At 43.6% G+C, this 19,934-nt stretch overlaps 1 protein-coding gene across 1 annotated transcript in view; it reads right to left on the minus strand.

Moving 5' to 3' along the window:
* TECRL (trans-2,3-enoyl-CoA reductase like) overlaps positions 1–19,934 on the minus strand; it is a gene marked incomplete at both ends in the record, with an annotated part of 67,285 nt that overhangs the window by 35,927 nt on the left and 11,424 nt on the right. The window contains one exon of the mRNA XM_082315469.1: positions 16,804–16,855. Coding sequence (XP_082171595.1) covers positions 16,804–16,855 — 52 coding nt within the window. The remainder of the gene's footprint in view (positions 1–16,803; positions 16,856–19,934) is intronic.

The raw sequence follows: 19,934 nt of genomic DNA on the forward strand, positions 1-19,934 counted from the left end.
ATATTCTGATCGAGCAATAATGGATAAATTTCTTAAGAGTCAGCATAGTTTTTCTTAATGAAGATCGATTGTTATTAGGGCTAAACAGAATATTATTTGTCATTTAGAGGTCAATTTACGTCACTAGCAGATTAAGCTTTCTATTTTCCTTCTGAAACAGCTTGACACTAAAAGCAACTGTGGAAATTTAGACAAGCAAAAAGCATCAGAAACTAAGCAAGCAAGTATACAACATTTAGATGCGTATTTTAATATTTTTGCTACATTGTTTCTCCTTTCCACCTCAAAAAAAAAAAAGAGTAAAGGAAGAAGAAAAGACAGCCCTGTGCATTTCAATTTTCCGTGTAGCCTGCTGCAGAAAGTATAATTAATTTTGATCTTTCTGTGTGGATTTGCATTTAAATTAATGTGCGTGGGCAAGGGAAGGGAATGAGGCTCACTTTTTATTCCATTAATAACACCCATAGAGCAGAATACAGAGAAACAAGAAAATAGATACTCTGACAAGCCTGGAGCTTGAAGCAACGTTCCCGTAAGGGACTGCCCTTAATCAGTGCAAAGGGGTGAGGTGGTGCTGAACGCATCGCACTGCAGCAGGGCACAGCAGTCGGGCCGCAAGTGTGTCGGGCTGCAGCAGCGTGACGCACGCACTCTGCCTGGCCCAGAGCGGCGTGCCTGCAGGGCTGGCTCCCCTCCCCTGGCCTTCATGCTGCCTTTGCTGCCTGTGTGACACACAGTCACCGCACAGAGACGTGCACTGTCACTGCGCGGTGGTGGTGGGCAGGTTGGTCAGTGAAGCTGGACTCTGCGTAATGGGTTTGGGGAGCCTTTTGACCAGAGACCCCCGGGGAGGACTGTGTCCTGTGATCCACGCACTAAAATAGCACTGAGTTTGCTTCATATTTGCAGACAGTTGTGTTCTGGCTCTGAAACGCCAACCCCAATTAAACAAGAGATGAGTAATTTATGCCAGCTGGGGATCTGTATTCTGGCAGTCATATTTGTCTTTGATTCTCCTGTCTCTACAAGTTCCGAAAGGGTAACAACGATAATTGTTGAGGTATCGGGGGGATATGAGAATTCAAGCAGGATTATCTTCCTAAATATAAACTCTATCAGTGAAGCCTTCATACAAAGGGTGACCCAAACATGAGAAACTGCACGTTAAGGAACATACCTTTGCCAAACTAAATATGTGCTTCAGGGACTAAAAATATCCTTCCTTCTCTATCTGCCTGTCCATATTCTAACATGGGATTTTTAAAAACGCAGCTTAATATTTGATGGTTTATGAAATCAGTTGCTGTTTATCTGAATCCTTAACTGCTCAAATACCTTTACTGGTGTGGCAGTAGCCAACCCAGGCAAGGGTTTCATAGGCAACAAAGCAGAGCATTTAAACACAGGTATCTGACCATCCTCATGGTCTCAGAAAACACGAGCAATAAGATGTAAAGGCCTGTTTTAAAACATTGTTTCTTTTAAAACCTTTGTTCATGTTCAGCCTGTGCCAGGTTCTGAGAGAACAAGAAGTGCTGTGCCTTGCAGTGAAGATGATGTGCGATATGCTGTGCTTCAGAACGCTGATAACACAGGTCATCGCGTCCTCACTTCAGAAGGCTCTTGTTTGGATGCTGCCGCAATCGGCACGACTGCTAAGTACATTTAGGTCGCGGGTCTCCACAGAGCTGCCCGAGGGGCAGAGAGGAGAGAACTGGCGAGGTCGCTGCTTTACCCCGCGCTGCTGGCGTGCTGTCTGAATGCGGTACGGTGCTGGTGCAGGTTGCAGCAGGCTTGGGGCCCTGCTGATTTACATTCCAGCATCAGAAAGTACGGGGTGGTCCAACAATCACAGCTGATACAGCAAAGATGGCTCAAAAGCTCATTTGCACCTCCCCCTCAGATGTACTGGGCAGAGGAGAGTCCTACCCCAGGCTCTATCTGTGTTTCTTTAAAAGCATTCCTTAATCAATTAGCTAATAAAATATGCTAATGAAGTATAATTTTCTTTCAATATTTGACTGTCCAGGGGATAGCGCTTTCTCCAGCCTTTAATCTAATCAGGATGTATTCCCTTGCTAACCCCAAAATAGCAATGCGTTTTTCCTATCTAATGGCCACACCAATGCCATCAACAATTAACTGAACGCATTTGAACTGACATGATTTCTTCCTTAGTGCAAATTAACTTCCCATAAATTCATTGGTAAATTCACCACACTGAAAATTAATCCCCACTAATAAGAGGGCTAAATTGTAGTTTCTCCATGAGCGATGAGGAAAAGGCAGCATAGATCTGCCCTGCTTTGGCAGCAGATCAGACACCAGCATGTGAGCCAGAGGCTCAGTCATGTTCCCATATCCTTCCTGGAAGGACTTTATTTGGGCTGGTTTAATTCCCACCTTAATTAGGTTGAGTAGAGGCTTCAGTGCCTCAGAAGCACTGCCACAAGGCTTGGGAAACTGCTCGTCCCATCTCAGCTCTACAACAAAGGATAAATAATTTTCCCTCTGCATACTGCAGTTCCCCTGATGTGAAACGAGGCTATAGTACCTTTCCAGCAAATAGAGACATCGCGAGGATAAACAGCAAACGTGGTTGATTCCAGGTCGTCTCCTGTGCACACTGTGCGTGATGCTCTAGACCACACAGGGAGCACAGGACCCACCATCCCACGGTCTCCCAGCAGGAAATGAGGCCAGGCAGGCTGTCTGCACATCAACCACAAGGCAGCCATGTAGAAAGAAGTGTAACATGCTTAAAACTGACCAGCAAACTGCTTTTCCGCAGTTACACAGACACGGCCCATGAGGAACTTGATTATGGTGATATTGCTTGGTGAGTATGTTCATTCTCATACTTGAGGGATGATGTTTCATCCCAATCTATACAGCAAACACTTAATGGCCTTTGAACACCTCTACTGATTTTCCCCTGTAAATGCTATAGCCACAACTCATCTAGGTTGTTTGTGAACTCTGAACTTGTGCTCTAATGGCAGAATGTCAAAAAAAAAAAAATATTGCCTTCCCATTAGTATGTATTTAAACCAGAGCAACATATGTTCCTCAAAGCAAATAATCACAAATAATTTAGCCCTCTTATTAGTGGGGATTAATTTTCAGTGTGGTGAATTTACCAATGAATTTATGGGAAGTTAATTTGCACTAAGGAAGAAATCATGTCAGTTCAAATAAATAACAAATAAAATCACTGGCATAACCTTCTGTTTGTTCTACTTCTGTGCCATTCGGAACAATTTTTGGAGCTGGTCTTCTTATTTGCAGGCAGAATTAGTTGAAAGTTTTCAAAAATATTTTTTATGGCTTTTGTTCCAGAATTCACAGTTGTTCATGGAGAAAGTGAGGTTGTATATTTCAAACCCAGAAAAAAAAGCTAGTCTTGTGTTCAGTGACTGGCTTGCTGGTTCTTTTTCAGCCTCTGATTGTCCATGTCGTTCTCTTTTTACTTTTTGTACCTCCAGATTTTCTTTCTAACCACATTTATGGAATAATTTAGACTATAAACTTTCTTTTCTTTGTCTGAAGTTTTGGTAACTTCTGGTTGGCAGGCTGGTTAACCGATGCTAGGCATGACTTAGCTTTCTGAGCTGGAAATCTTGATTGGAAAACATGCTACCTTGTATATTAATTTTGATGGGAAATCAAAAGTGTGAGCCATATTATGCAAAAAACAAGTCAAAATGTAAGTGCGCATTGAAAACAGGGTAGTGTCTAGATTGCAGCCTTAAACCCACATCCAATATATGTCATCACAACAGCAACAACAAAAGAGGTGAAGCAAAAGTTAAGACTTTCCAAGGTGTATGCTAAATAATTAAAAAGTTTATCTAAAACCAAAATGGAGCAAAGTATGAAGAGAAAACTTCCTACCCTGGTGCAGCCCTCAGATTATTATCCATTATTGATTTTTCAAGTAGGCAGTGATGAAGTTGCAACTAGAAGTCCAAGGGCAAGCAAGAGAGACTTCAGGGCCTTGGGATGACCGGTTAAGGGATCAGGAGCACAAGTAGTGTTCTCCTGTATCCTTCCAGTTGCAGGGAATGATGAGGGAAGACACGGGAAGAGCCAGCAGATCAATACTTGGCTCCAAGCCTGGTGTCACCGGCAGAATTTTGGGTTTTTTTGATCATGGGTCAGTCTACATGACACCAGGCTTGCTGGTGACAGACGGGATACACCTGCCTCAAAGGGGGAAAAGGATCCTTGGACAGGAGTTAGCAGGGCTCATTGAAAGAGCTTTAAACTAGAATTGAAGGGGAAAGGGATAAAACCAGGCTCACTAGCGATAAGCCTGGGCGGGGCACGCCAATGTTTGAGGGATAGTGTGCTAGCGAGGTCCTTTGGTCTGCCGTCTCAGTGGAGGCAGGGGATGAAGAGCCATGCAGCAGCAAAGACACAAGGGTTGTTGATGTGTTAGAAACCATGGAAGTGCCTGAGAATGGTCATGTAGGAATTAGAGCTTGGGAGAAGCTGGTTCCACCCCAAAAAGGTGGCGGGATCAATAGCCCCACTGAAGTGCATCTACACCACCTTGGATCCACCCAAGGGTACTAAGGGACCTGGCGGAAGTGCTCACCAAGCCCCTTTCAATCTTTATCAGCAGTCCTGGTTAACCGGGGAAGTCCCAGTGGACTGGAGGTTAGCAAATGTGACACCCATCTACAAGAAGGGCTGGAAGGAGGATCCAGGAAAATACAGGCCTGTCAGCCTGACCTTGGTGCCGGGGAAGGTCATGGAGCAGATCATCTTGAGTGCCATTACACATCACGTACGGGACAACCAGGTGATCAGGCCCAGCCAGCATGGGTTTATGAAAGGGAGATCCTGTTTCACTAACCTGGTCTCCTTCTATGACAAGGTGACCTGCTTAGTGGATGAGGGACAGGCTGTGGATGTTGTCTGCCTGGACTTTAGTAAGGCCTTTAACACCATCTCCCACAGCATTCTCCTGGAGAAACTGGCTGCTCATGGCTTAGACAGGCGTACGCTTCGCTGGGTAAAAAACTGTCTGGATGGCCGGGCCCAAAGAGTGGTGGTGAATGGAGTTAAACCCAGCTGGTGGCTGGTCACAAGTGGTGTTCCCCAGGGCTCAGTACTGGGTCCAGTTCTGTGTAATATCTTTATCAGTGCTCTGGACGAGGGGATCGAGTGCACCCTCAGTAAGTTTGCAGACGACACCAAGTTGGGTGGGAGTGTTGATCTGCTGGAGGGTAGGAAGGCTCTGCAGAGGGACCTGGACAGGCTGGATCGATGGGCCAGGGCCAACTGTATGAGGTTCAACAAGGCTCAGTGTCAGGTCCTGCACTTGGGCGGAAAGCTGCCTGGCAGAAAAGGACCTGGGGGTGTTGGCCGACAGCCATCTGAATATGAGCCGGCAGTGTGCCCAGGTGGCCAAGGCGGCCAATAGCATCCTGGCTCGTATCAGAAATACTGGGGCCAGCAGGACCAGGGAGGTGATCATCCCCCTGTACTCAGCACTGGTGAGGCCACACCTTGAGTACTGTGTTCGGTTTTGGGCCCCTCACTACCAGAAGGACATTGAGGTGCTGGAGCGTGTCCAGAGGAGGGCAACGAAGCTGGTGAAGGGTCTGGAGCACAAGTCTTATGAGGAGCAGCTGAGGGAGCTGGGGTTGTTTGGTCTGGAGAAGAGGAGGCTGAGGGGAGACCTTATTGCTCCCTACAACTGCCTGAAAGGAGGTTGTAGCGAGGTGGGGGTCGGTCTCTTCTCCCTAGTAACAAGTGATAGGACAAGAGGAAATGGCCTCAAGTTGCACCAGAGGAGGTTTAGGTTGGATATTAGGAAAAACTTCTTCACCGAAAGGGTAGTCAGGCACTGGAAGAGGCTTCCCAGGGAAGTGATTGAGTCCCCATCCCTGGAGGTATTTAAAAGAAGTGTAGATGTGGTGCTTAGGGACATGGTTTAGTGGTGGACTTGGCAGTGCTAGGTTAACAGTTGGACTTGATGATCTTTAAGGTCTTTTCCAACCTAAACAATTCTATGATTCTATGATTCTATACACAGAAACATCCACCTTTCCCCTAGGCTCAAATGCCTGCATCGTTATGTGGTAAATCTTGTTCGGATCACACAGGAAATGCGGCTATACTTCGCCACATTCAAAGCTCGCCTCATGTCAAGGCCATCTAGCCAGTACTGAATCCAGCGTGTTTGGACTCACACAGCTACTCAGTTTGAAATGGAAAGTTTATAACAGATCTTCAAAACCTCAAGAACAGTGTTATTTTCTTAGGGATCAGAAATGTTCCTTCAACAAAGGTGCCGCCACGCAGTCATCTCAGTGTAAATTAAGACAGTCTCTGGCAGCGGTCAAACTAAATAACTTGTTGTCAGATTTCTATGTGGGAGTACAGCAACCACTGCTCTTAGCTAATGGATACCAGGAAAAACTGGATTGCTCTCCTGAAGATGAGCATATTCCAAAGAAGTCCCCATCTGCTCTTAGCTAGATGCTAAGCTTTCCACACTTTCAGAGGCCCCATCTACTTCTGTATATGTTTGCTCTTTTTCAGACATTCAAAAAAGAGATGAAAATAATTTGAAAGGGAAGGTAGTAAGTGAAACATCACATAGCCTCAGAGACTGGCTTCCCTTTCCAGAGTCTTTTGAGGGATCCAGATGTGCTTGTGCCTCTGTCTCCCCAGATATGAGATGAGGTATTTGGGTCCTTCATTGAAAACTTTGAGACTAATTGGTGGGGATAGGAATTAATTTCAATCTAATGTTGGTGGTATAGCATGGTTTGGGGATTGGAAATAACTAAATGCAAGGCTGGAATACAGTGGTAGATGCACAAAGGCACCTAACATCCATTAGCAGCAATGAGAGCCAGACAGTGGGCAAGGCCGGCCTACATTTTACAGCACAGCTTGTGAACGAGCTGCAGATCCAGTATAACTTGCACATCGATTATTTTAATGGTGAATCATTTGCAACAGCAAATATATTCAATATCATTGCAATTTGGGGACAATTTAGAAAGAGGCAGAACCCCCCTCTACTACATTATTTTTATTGTGAATCATTTGTTCAGCTTCTTGTCTTTGATGTATTGCTTTCATTAACTTGGAACAGTGGCAAATATCAAGTTTTGAAAGATTTCTCATTTTGGTTGTTCTTAGGATTTCTTTCCCCCCATGCCCAAACAGGAAAAAGAATAAACCGGTTACAAATATGAGAGAAAGCATGTAAACAAATGCAAAACAAGTCACCATCACAGGATGACATCCTTCACATTCAGGTCTGAACAGCCTCCCTTGCTCTTGACCCTACCCCCAAAATTGCAGGTACTGGTTATGTCACACCTCCTCTTGGCCCTGTGGAAGCCGGGGGCTGCAGAAGCACAGCCAGGGAAGCCATGAGGCAGAGAAGACCTGGGGGAAAGCCTGAACTTAGCAGCTCAAGCTGCTGCCTCTTCTCTAACCTGTCCAGCAGAGGAGACTCCATGGGCCTTGTCATTTTTTTTTTTCTCATGCTCTCCTGGAGTTTTCCAAGAAGGAGGTAGGTTCCTCTCATTCTGGCACGGGAGATGATACACTTCGTTGTTTGTTATCCAGTTCTTGTTGGCTCTGTTTCACAAGTCCTTGGGACATTTCATGCAGACCCATTCCATGCAGCTCCTCCTAAGGGAAACTGATGGATTTTTCTGTAAAGCCATCTGCTCAACTCTGCTGTCCAAAAGCACAGGGACTCCTATGAAAAACCTGATGTAGATGCAGAGCATGTTTAAAGTCCTGAAGTGATCTTGACCCTGCCGTAATCAACAGGCATCTGCCTTATTAATGGACATGACATTCTTTTCACAATCATGAAGACCCACTGTGGCTTTTAGTATCTTGAATTCCTTGAATGAACATCAAGCTCACATGAATCCGGTGGTGAACACCAGGTTAACACTGGAAGTCTTATCTGTTCTTCAGATAAAAATGTAATACCTGGGTTTAAATTGATGTAGGAGCTATTTAAAAACCCAAACTGCTTTGGCATCTTCTATTAACAGTTCAGTAGGCTTTCATTCCTCATTTTACCTGAGACTAGATATTCTCTAGGGCCTAGGTTATTTCTATAGGGCCTTGCACTGTCCTTTTCTCAGTTGAGCCACAGGCACTAATATAAAACACATTATAACTAATAATAGGCAATTCTGATAAACAAATTTTGTTGTTTCTCATCTAGATCTGTCAATTAAATCTACTGCAAAGACAAGGAAAGCAAAGAAACTAGCTATGAAATTTCCTTTTCTTAATGAGGCATTTAAACAGCATCTCACATTTGTTCTCTGACTGTTTACATACGATGTCATTTGTGATGCATTGTTAGAGCCCTGTAAATCTCAGCTGGGAACAATATCCCAGAGAGCAGAGAGGGCCAGTTCTGCTTCAAGCTACATCTCAATAGATTCGCTGCCTTTTCTTTTATTATGTTACTCATCTGAAATGATATCAGTAATCCTGCTAATGAAATGCAATAACATCAGATGCAGCAGCTGCCAAAAAAAGAGAAATAATGTGAATTTCCGTTAAGGTTTTTGAGTTGATCTTCACTTTTTCTATTGCTGGTTTAAATATTGCTGTTTTTTCTGAAGGTCATCTTATTTCTATGAGCTTTTAATGGATAGCCTGGCTTTTGTGTTTTAGACACCTTATTCCCTCTGGTTCAATAGGTCATTAGGCATATATTTAAGTCATTCTTTGTCCCAAATGTTTCTTATGGGATCACAGCCAAAACAGACAAAAGATCCCAAGGTGGATGAAAGGCAGGTTAATTATTCTTATTTTATAGATGAGAAAATGAAGCTCAAAAGGGAGAAAGTGTCTCACACAACTCACCCCAGTCAATAGCATGACTCCCCCTGGTTTTGAATCAAGTCTTAAAGACCTAAATCTTAAACATCACATTCACTTCAGTGTGAATCAGGAGACTTCAGAAATCCCAGATGGCCCTCTGGCTTTTATTGTTACCTGTAGAAGACCAAAATGCTTTAAAAATCTGACCCTAAAAGTCTTGCTTAAGGTCCTACGTTACTAAGTGCACTGCTTCTAAACCAGCTGGGTGAGCCAAACCCCAACCATTGTTTCCTAATTCTGTACATAATTAAAATATTCTTTGTAACCACATGTACATTTCAGAAAGCAAAACTCCAGGGATATCTGATCAGATGCTTTTCAGACTGATTCGATATTTCTTTCTCCACAACTTACAATGAGATTCAAATGCTCAGCAAAAGTGAAGTGCAGGTGCCTAGTCTGGTGCTTGATCTCATTATTAAGTCCAATAGTTGGGAACAAGAAGTCACGCATCAGCACCACAGCTAGAAACGTCCAAATGCAAGGTCCGGGCTTTAGCAGTGTCAACAAGAGACACATGAGTCAGGGCTCAAATGGGAGGGTTATTACCACAGCTCAGGATGCAAAATAGTGTCTGAAGTGCACAGCATCTTCTGGAGGGCCACCCAATGGCTACACCACTGTGATTGCAGCTGGAGCGCTCCAGGCATTGTCTGTCCCGTTTGAAAATTGGCTAGAATTGGTTTTCTGTAATTCCAACACAGAATGTGGGAGATAAAAAAGAGAGATTTCAGGGTCTAAGTATAATGTGAATTTTTACTCACTTTGAAGATGAAAATCATGAAGCCAACTCAGTTCGGCTTCTTCTTTCTTTTAACTGTGCTAGGTCAATGACACCATTCTCATTTCCTGACTGGTTATTATTATAAAAGAAGTGAAAGTATGTCCAGCTTTCACAGGTGTGCTTCAATTATTTTGACAGCTAAGCCATAAATTCAAGTTACGCAAATCTGTACCAGCAGACAGACTCTTCTATTTTGTATAGAGAGATTTGCACAGATATGCCACAAATAAGCTGAGAGGGGGTCATCCTCCTGATACTTCTTCCTGCACAGATGAGAAATGAAGCCTACCGGACAGGCTGGCCTCATGGCTGAAGCAGCATGCCAAGGCAAGAATTTAGGTCTCTGTTCTGACATGCACACGCTGCAGAGGCAGGATGCAATTTACTCAAAGATTAGATCTCTGATTGTGAGCTGGGGAGGTAGATGGTAGCGACTGGTTTGAGTTTTGTGGCAGGAGCTGGTGCTTACTTTGTGCTTAGCCTTGCAAAATAAAGAGTTTAAGTATATGAAAGCCTCACTGTGGCAGTAACAAGAAATTCAAGGAGTTTCTAGTAAACTGAGTTGTGTTGACAGGCATAGAGAAGTAAAAATTGCTTAGGATTGTGTTATTTGAGGGATACTGAAATTCATCGTACACTAGTCTTCTATTGCTATCTGCTGTGTGACTAAGACAAAAGAAAAATAAATTATAAATATAAGACAAAATAAATATCATCATGTTTCCTCCTAATCTAGTCATTTTCATTTACAAAGTCAACACAGATGAATGAGTAATTTACCCAGATGAAATCACTGTACTTCTTAGTGCCCATTTGCAATAACTGCCCGTCCCTAGTGATTCGCCTTCATTGTTAATTTCCAATTGAGTTGTTCTGAATGCAGAGAGGGGAAAATTTATTGAAAACAATAGTTGGATGTGACTGCCAACCCAGTGCGCTCTGCGAATCTGCTCTGGGGACGTAATGCTGGGCCTATGAGCTCTGCAGTCAGACAGCCTGCACAGCAGGATATTGCCTGTTCCTTTGAAAACTCATTCATATATGGATTCGAGCTTTGACTCTGGGATAGCATGAACTACATAGGATAAAAACGGGGAGGACTGAGTTTGAGATTTGTTGAAAGCCATAGACTTTGCAGCTGCCTTTCTGTCCAGGGAGTGCATCCAGCTCCAGGCGACTCATGGCAGGATCAGGTTGTCACCCTCTTTCCAAAATTTTGTCTTTTTCAAAGCCTGATGTCCTAATATAGGGCAGAAGAAAGATCCCTCTGGAAGGCTCTGTGCCCTAGATATAACTTATTTGAGTCTCTTCAGTTTGTGAGACACATGAAGGGCTCCTGGCTGATTGACAGGCCAAGACTACAAAGTCATCTTGGGAGAGCCATAAATAGCATAATTCAGCTTTTCTGAGTCCCCAGCAGGTGTATTCATTGGGCACATGAGTCTCTCCAGGCATCAAAATTGACAGATTTCATTAACTTTCTTCAACCTGAGAATCCAGCTGTAATAGACAGTGTGGAGAAATCAGAGGAACTGCAGGTTCTCAGCAAGACTGTGTTATCAGACAGTCCTGATTATACAGAGACGGTAGGCAAGGCACCGGCTTAGCAGTCACCGTTCTCCCTGGTACTGCTCTTAATGACTAATCCCCACAGCATCCTTTCTCACCTCTCTGAGCCTTGCAGTTTAACATCACAGCCAGCCTCTAGGAGGGAATTACATGATGCAGTATGAACAGGCATCCTTTCCAGCAACAGCTCTGCATCCAGCTCTTGCGTTTTAGCACAGGCCTGGCAAAATATGGAATTATTCCTTAAGCTCTTGCTCTTGGAATCATGCTACTAGCTCTCAGATGTCATTAAAACCAGGAAAGTTGCAGATTCAGAGCATGAAAACAGTTAGCTGACTTTTTGGAAAAGAGAAAAGAAAGAGGACCTCCTCCACTAAAGGATTAGTTTTAGTACCTCATGTGGCTTAAGCTCCTCTCACAAGGCTTGCCTTGTGATTTCTAAGCAATGAGAGGTTCTTCTCCTTGCTCTTCACCAGGCCAGCTTGGCTTCCACTGTTCTGTGTTTTGAAGCTCTTCTTCAGGGTTTTGGGTGAACAATAACCTGTTGGTTTTAAAATGCTCTCCTTCCAGCTGCTCAGCACTGGCTGAGCTGAGCACTGCTGTCAGGCAACTGGGGGGAGAAGTGAGCTTCTGGGGGGCAACTGTCAGGCAACTGGGGGGAGAAGGGAGGCAGTCACAGGTCATTTTGAGAAGAATATAGAGCGAGAGAGTCCTCCTGTGCAGCTGGGAAAGAATTGCATGATATAATACTTCTGCTTACGTTTGTCCTCTGAGATGGTAAGGGATCTCCTTGCATTAGGCAATAAAGATCTTATTCAAGGCACTTGGAAGTCAGTGGGAGTGTTTAATAAACTCAGTGAAATAGCATGTTGGAAGCACCTGCACAGGAGCCTCTGATCTTGCTTCCGTGCAGGGAGTTAGCCGGGATACGCTCTGACCAGGTGATCTGGAGGGTGATGACATCTAAGAGGCTGCCTGTTCTCCTATGGCTTCTGGGGAACATGCAGGATGAAAGCAGTAGGTAAAACCTAGCAGATGAATGTATCCTAACACACTGTCCTACAGCCTGTAAGGAGGAGGCTAAAAGAGAGATTGGTCCCCACCATGAAGAAGGAATTGCACTGTATTTCTCCTTGTCCTCTTGCCAGAGGAAAGCAACACAAAATATCTCAGTGGTTTTTCAGGGAACATAGCTCTTAGGATTGCTATAGAAATACCTGTAAGAAGCAGTTGGAAGATGGTACAGCAGACTTCTAAAGTTTCATTGTGTCCAGAAATTATGCTGTTTATTCTTGAGTGCCATCTACTGACAATTTCTTTCTTAATGATTTACTTTAATTGACATTGTTTATTTTAAATACCCTATGTAACATCTGTTAGCTTAGATGGGGGGGCCTGCAATTCTGGAGCTGAAGGATTAGGAGTTAATATTTTATTGGGACAGCTGGCAGCTTGTAATGTTCCTTATTCCTTGAGCACCTCATTCCTCTCTGCAGACGGGGATATTCTGCACATGACGTTTTCAACTCTCTCTTCAACTTCCCTTTTTCTTTCCACCCATCACCAGGCTTCCTCCCAGCTGCCCTTCCTTCCCTGCCTGCTCCTTCCACCTAGAGAGCAATTTCTGGCTGCCCGAAGCTCATTCTTCTGACTTCAAAGAGTAGCTCTAGTTGCGCTACCTCCTTGGGCTGGAGGTTACATCCATGAGTTTGTTACAGTATTGCTGAGATCTTATTTCCTCCCCTCCTTTCTGTTCTTCCTCTTCTTTCAAGCGCTTTTTCAGCAACTTTTGTGCAGTAACCTTGAAAATATTTAATGATCACTGACTCCACTATATTACCTGTTCTAGAGGTATTTTATTTTAGTTATGTGATACTTGAATTAGCATTATTATTACAGTTTTTCATTTTCTATCTGTAAGATTTCCTCCCCCACCAGTCCAATACATTTTGCAAAGATAAAAATAAATTAAAGGTGAAGAGTTATGGCCAAGGACAAGAGCTTGCAAAGTTTAGCCTACAAGGTATTTCTTTACCAATTGAAAACAAAATCTTTATAGATAAAGAAAACGCCAGGTACCTAACTCATTATAAGCAACCGAGAAAATGGGACAAAAGGCTTCCTTCTTATACACTTAGTTTTTTGTCTTGGTTTCACCTCTGCCACCTAGCCAAAGGAATGAAGAAAATAGTAGTACTGTCATCTAGTGTACAGCACCAATTTGACTGAGGCTTCTTTGACCGTAGCTTAGATAGCACAGTGTGATGGCCAGTACACCCAGGCACTCGGCTGCCACTCAATTTCAAGCAGAAAACATCAAGCAGTCGAAGCGTAGACATTTGTATGATGCCACTATAGAAGATGTATTTTTGTCCTCAACATACTTATATCACAGAACTCCTTCCCAGAGAATTTTGCTGAGGTCAAAACTGTAAGTAGGTTTAAAAAGGATTAGACATATTCATGGTGGGCAGGTGTGATGTTTGCTATTAAGCGTGACAGCCCGGATCTAACATCTGTTACAGAAAGCCCCTGTAGAGCTGATGGCTGGAAGGCTGCAACAGGGGAACTGCTGTTCTGTGCTGACCCTGCTTGGTGCTGCCAGCACCAGGGGCTGATTCAAAACAGCGGTCTTCAGTCTGGCGAAAGCCTTTGAATTCCCATGGAAATGGCAGTTTGTCTTAATTGCTTATTCTCCACTAAGAGCTCATAGAACCCCGAATCTCCAGTGATAAAACTGGGATTGTCCCCCTGAACTCAGTGCCACAGAGAGCACAGGGTTAGGCTTTGCTGGGGTTGTTTCAGTAGAGACAGTTTTGCGGACTTGAGGGCTTAGGAGTATTTCAGTATTTGTTCTTGGACTTCTAAGTCTGTATTCTGCCTTTCATATAAGCACAGATCCAAACTAATATTTGACTGACTTAGAAACTACTGAGCAGTAACATGTTATGTGTCACTTGCATCCCATTTCTTTTATTTTAATGATTAACAGCCTCCTGTGCTGCAATTCGTAATGCAGTCTTTTTCCTCCTTTCTTGAACCAGACAGCGAGAACTGATCAGTGACAGAGATGATGCTTGTGAAATTGCTGCACAGGGGTTCCTCTCACTGAAGGGCTGACAAGATACCAGCTGAGGAGAAAGCTTAATTGCATGGGTGATCAAAGGAGAATGTATGAAGACAGGGAGACTGTAAGAGGGTGTGCGTAGGAGTGTGTTTTAGCAAGAGATTATAGGGGAACATGTGAGTCTGGCACACTCAAAATGACAGAAATGAATGCATGAGCTAGTACAAAATAGCTTGCTAACCAAAGGCATCCGCAGATCAGCTTCAGTCCCTTCTCAGTTCTTGCCTAAAAGAACCGTATTCTGTAAGCTGTCATCCTCCACACTATATGAAGAGAAAAAAGGGAAGGTTTGTTCTTTGCAACTGGGAAAGAAGGAGGAGGGGGGAACCTCATGAGACAACAACATCCAGGCTGAACTGGAAAAGAGAGATCAAAGCAATGAGCTGGAACGGGAAGAAAGGACACAGGACACTGACATGGTGTACTCCCGGGAAGGGTGGGAATTGAACTAAAAAATTGAAAACTGAAAAAGCATTGAAGGCACATGCCAGCCCGTCCATGTGCTGTAAAACGCTGTACTGTCAGAGTTTCGGTTCACAGTTTGTATCGTGCTTTGTTGTATTGCTTACTGTCTTCCTTTATGCTCAGCTCCACTTACATCACTGGGAGTATTTGAGGAGCAAGGTACCTCTAAATATGAAAACAGGTGCCATTAAAATGGCTTATACAGAGACTTGTACCATTTTAGCCCAAATCCATTAAAAACCTCATTACAGTTAAATTGGCACAAATCTCTGTGCCAGTGATCTTCAACTGATTTAAGCTGCTTCAATATAAATCCAGTTTCAATTGATTTAAGAGAGTCTAGGCAGAAATGCACTGCATTTCACAAACTGATGGCAGGACATACTCTTATTGAAATATTAAAACTTATGCACTCAGTCTTTTCATATTCAGCTGTGGGGTTTTTGAACTTTTACCATTTTGCATTTTACAAGCCCGTACAGGGAGTGAAAACAAGTAGTTTTGGAACAGTCAGGTCAACGGCCTTTTGCTTCATCAACTGAACCTTTGTGCAACCACAGAAGCCTTCAGCTTTAGTGTTTTATAAAAGTCTAAGGACAGAGGCAAAGCATAATATTTCTTCTACTTACCCTACCCTGAACTCAGTATTAGTGTCTGACTAAAGCTTTTTTTTTTTTTTGCAAAAGGCATCTAGCGTTTAGTTGACTACACCCTTTTTTGTAAAAATAATGAAAGCCCATCGTCTAAGATGCTTGCTCCAACAGTAAACCATCTTGCCTCTTGGAACCAAAAACCTCATTCCTAATTTGAGTTTCTCTGGCCTTCGCTTCCAACCCTCAACCCTTGTTGCATCTTTTTCTACTCAACTAAATATCTTTGCAGTTCTAAGAAGTCCAGTTCAGTTAACAGGCCTTGCATAGGCCTGCACATCTCAAATGTGAGTGACACTCAAGGTTACCAGTCCTCATCACAAGTAGCCCTTTACTTCCCACAGGCAGGAGTAAGAGAAACATTTCTCAGTCTAGGAGCAAGGGTGGCACAGTTAGGATCTCTACAAACACAGATACAGCAGCATTTTAGCATTTCAGAATGCAAGGCATACTATACACACATATACATCCTGTAGGTTTCAGGTATATTTGGCCCCACTCCCCAAAATCCTGACCAGCAATTCAGTGGATAACAGTAAATGCCATCAAACTTTGGTGCTCAGCTACTTTCATTGCTCTTTCTTCCACCTTTCCAACCACCTCCCTCTAGTAAAGGGTGTAGGCATGTGGCTAGGAGGAGGCAGAAAGGAAGCATCCAATGAAACCGCTCTGTTCTCTGGCAGGAAGAAAAGAAGGATTTTCAAGTATGATTGCTCTCATCTCTTCTCATGTACAAGATCCATATCTGCAGTCTGTTTGTGCAAAATTACCCTCTCCCCTCCTTATGGATATGAAAAACAAAAAAAGCGGTACTAGGAGAAAGGGAGGTTGCCCTGACCATTAAGGAACTGGTCACGGCTGAGTCAGTTGAGAATTCTGTCAGATTGCCTGCACGATCCCAGGTAAGTCATTTAATCACTTTGCGTTTAAGTTCCCCACTACAGTAGTTATTTGGTCTACCTGTTTTTTTTATGGCCAGCTTGAAGCAGTCTAATGTTATCGAAGATTATCTAATATAAAACTGTGAGGGCAAATGCAGTTGTGGTCTTGAATTGGCACCATGTAATGTTAAAAAAGAGGATAGAAAAGTATTGCCCCCATTGGGCTGGCAGTGATAAATTATGGAGTCCTCTCCTTCCAGCCTCTCACATCTGCGATAGCTACAGTAGAACCTTAGTCCAAACACTGCTCTTATTTAGCACTGGAGCTGTCAAGCCAGTCTCGGCTTTCATGCAAGATTTCATGAAAAATAAATTTGACAGTTTCTCCAAGCTGAAAGGCCTCTAGCCATGCTCCAGTCTGCTAGCCGTAGTACTTACATGCTTTGTGAAATTTGTGTTTCACATCAAGAAGGGTAGATGATGGAGGTACCTGGAAAAGAAAACAAAATGCATGCAGATTCATTTTTCTATCTTCTTCACTCTGGGATGCCTTCTCCCCTCCTATAATAAAGAGATGATTCAATTTGCCTGCAAGTTCCTTCGGCAATAACGAAGCAAATCGGCAAATTTGCTCTCACATGTTGATATGTTATTAAGGATTGCCCACGTTTGATTTACATTTACACTACCTCGGCCACCTCTGCTTGGCCAATGGAAGGGTAAAATCCCAAAGGTCAAGAGGGAAAGCTGCTCGCCCTGCTTGAGGCAATAACTGCCCCCAAGATCAAACCAGTGGGGCAACTTGAAGGGTTAGCTTTAAAGTCAGGTTCAAGCATGCTGGGGCCCAACTCTTAGAGACATGAAAGGGTTTTCCTGAGGGGCCAGTAGCAAAGGCGGCAAGTTCTGTCCTTTCTGCCTGAAATGAGTTTGCTTCTGCGTGCTGTTGTTCATGTGCACTGAAGCAATTCAGGTGTCACAGTGTTAGATGGCAGTCTGGAGGCCTTTTAGGCTCTATTTTATTATGTATATTGATTTCTTAATACACTTTGTACAAAGTATCTGAGAAACACGGAATTTACTAGAACGAAAGACTTAGAAGTACCTTGCGTTTACAAGGAAAGGCAATGGAACGCTTCAGGAAGTAGTATGTTGAGCCTGAGATCAAGGTGGCAAGAGGCAACAGGTCTGGTCTTAACAAGACCATCCCTTTGCAGTTGAAACCGATTTAATATTCTATATTGTTCATTCAAGCACAGAGACCGAGAAGTAAATTGAATTGTGTCTTAACCACAGGGATCTGTTTTGGCTCTAGCGAGAGACCTCATCACTGCAGTCAGACAGCAGAATGCAGAAAACCACCTTCCCTGGAGACTTTAGGCACCTGCGCAGCATAGGTTAATACCAGTGGTGGTGACATATAGCAAAATCTTGAGGAACAGCAGAATTTATTTGGGCTGAGGTAGAGAAACAGCCATGGCACCATTTTCCCTGGCTGGGCACTCATCACTTGGTTCACTCTATCTCCAGCTTCCTTCAGTCTAACCAGAACACGGCAGCTTCCTGACGTAGCCTCCTTGCCAGTTGCACTGGAGCCCAACAGTTCTGCTCTGCATAAGCTTGTCTGTCTCTTCCCACCTAAAGATTTCTATGGGGTTTGCTGGGCAATCCAATTCCTCTTTCATTGCATTAGTTAGAACTCATACACATAGGCACTAATTGACTTACTGAGCCTTGCTTGGATCTTGGCACCATCTTTAGACCGTAGCCCCACTTCTTCCAAAAGTGACTAGTGATATTTACCTATCTGTCTATTTTACTTATTAGTGATATTAGTGAATTGTGACAATAACCGTGCATAAAAAATAGAGAACATAAGAAATTCTGCTAGTAGAGATCAGTCAGCAACTTAACATGGGTTGTTTTGCTGAAAAGACTGAGTCTGGAGAAATAGTCACATAAGAAAATAAAACTGCTGACTCAAAAGCAACAGATCAGTACAGAAAGAAAAGTTTTGCTCTTATATAATTTGACACCCCATGCAAATATACAATATACATGCCATTAGTGCTTAGGGGTAAGCCAATTTATTTCCAGTAATAATATGAACAGGCAGAGAGCTCAATACAGATTTCAGTGATCTAAAGCTGTAAAACAATACCTGTGCTAAATGGTACGTAAAGTTCAGATTTTTCCTAGGTTTTTCTTTGGGTTTAGATGAGAATACTTACTTTCCCACAGTTACAGAGGGTTTTATTGGGCACTGGAAAAGTGCTTATTTTCAGAAACTGGTCTAAGTGAACCTCTACTTAAACCCTGACTTGTCTCTCTGATGCACCTGCTAAGCGATGCCAACTCCACTCAAATCATGGGCTGGACTCCTTGAAACCAAAGACGTACCCTTTCCCCCATGCTGCACCCAAACCATGTTGAACAGTACTGGGCCAGGAGACGGACGTTGCCCTTTGAGTTCCTGAAGCCAGCTGCATCCCTTTTCTTCCCAGCTGCAGGGAACAACAGAAGAAGCCACCTTATCTTTCTCAATTCAAAAAGGACAGAAAACATTTTATCTGTATTCATTGCACTTAAGTCATTCCACGCAACATCCAGTAGAACAGCACATCTCCCATAGTCTACATGTGCCTTTTCTTGTAATGTGTACAACCTCTGTGGCCTTGAATACAGGAGATGGCGGGGGAGGTTATGTTTTCAAAACCTCTAAAAATATCTGAAATTACTTTCTCACACCTTGTAATCTCACACCTGTGAGGTCTGGAGCCCAGAATCCATCAGATATGGATGCGAGTGCTGTTAGCTGGCAATGACTACATGCACACAAGACTGCAGACCAAAATCTGTCGTATGTCCTAGTGCAGGGCAGGTGTGCAGGTTTTCAGAGCTGGCATTGCCAGCTCAAGGACGGGGATGGTCTTTTCTGATGTGATGGAGGATCATCTGGCTTTATAAACACAGTATAAGCCACATTACTGCAGGGCCTGCATCCCTGCAGGAGATCAGCATCTCGCCATGCCGGCTTCTGGGAAAGAGCAGCCAGGGCTGCTCTGGATGCTCTCTCCATGCTCTCTGCTCTCTCTGCTCTCTCCATGCTCTGGAGAGCTGATCATCTGATTAAGTCAAGGGAAGCTGAAAGACTATTAAGCTGAGCACGCTCACAGAGCAGCACTAGCTCAAAACAGAGCCCACGGTCTCCATCTCCTGCACTCCTGAGTATGTGTCGACTTCAGGACAGCGCTTCTTTCAATCAGTGCAAAATTTCTAGTCCAGCCCTTCTTAGCAATTCTACCTTTACATCCCTCTCCCATTTTTCAACCTGAGGCTTTCAATGCTTTCTCCCCTCCAAATCCTGCTATGCCAGCCATGGGATTCACGTCACCTAACTTTAGCTATCAAAAAATTAGTCTAAGCTTGTGGTTTAGGTCTACCTATAGAACTATTCACATGCCTTAGGTGTTTAAAAGTTCCAAAGTGCCTGCCAGCATCTGTGCTTACAATGGCCTGCTGCAGCAGAGGAACCTGTGAGTGTATCCATGTGCCGTGATGTGAATCATCAC

Source organism: Platalea leucorodia (assembly GCF_965183815.1).
Source record: "Platalea leucorodia genome assembly, chromosome: 6".
Taxonomy (NCBI): domain Eukaryota; kingdom Metazoa; phylum Chordata; class Aves; order Pelecaniformes; family Threskiornithidae; genus Platalea; species Platalea leucorodia.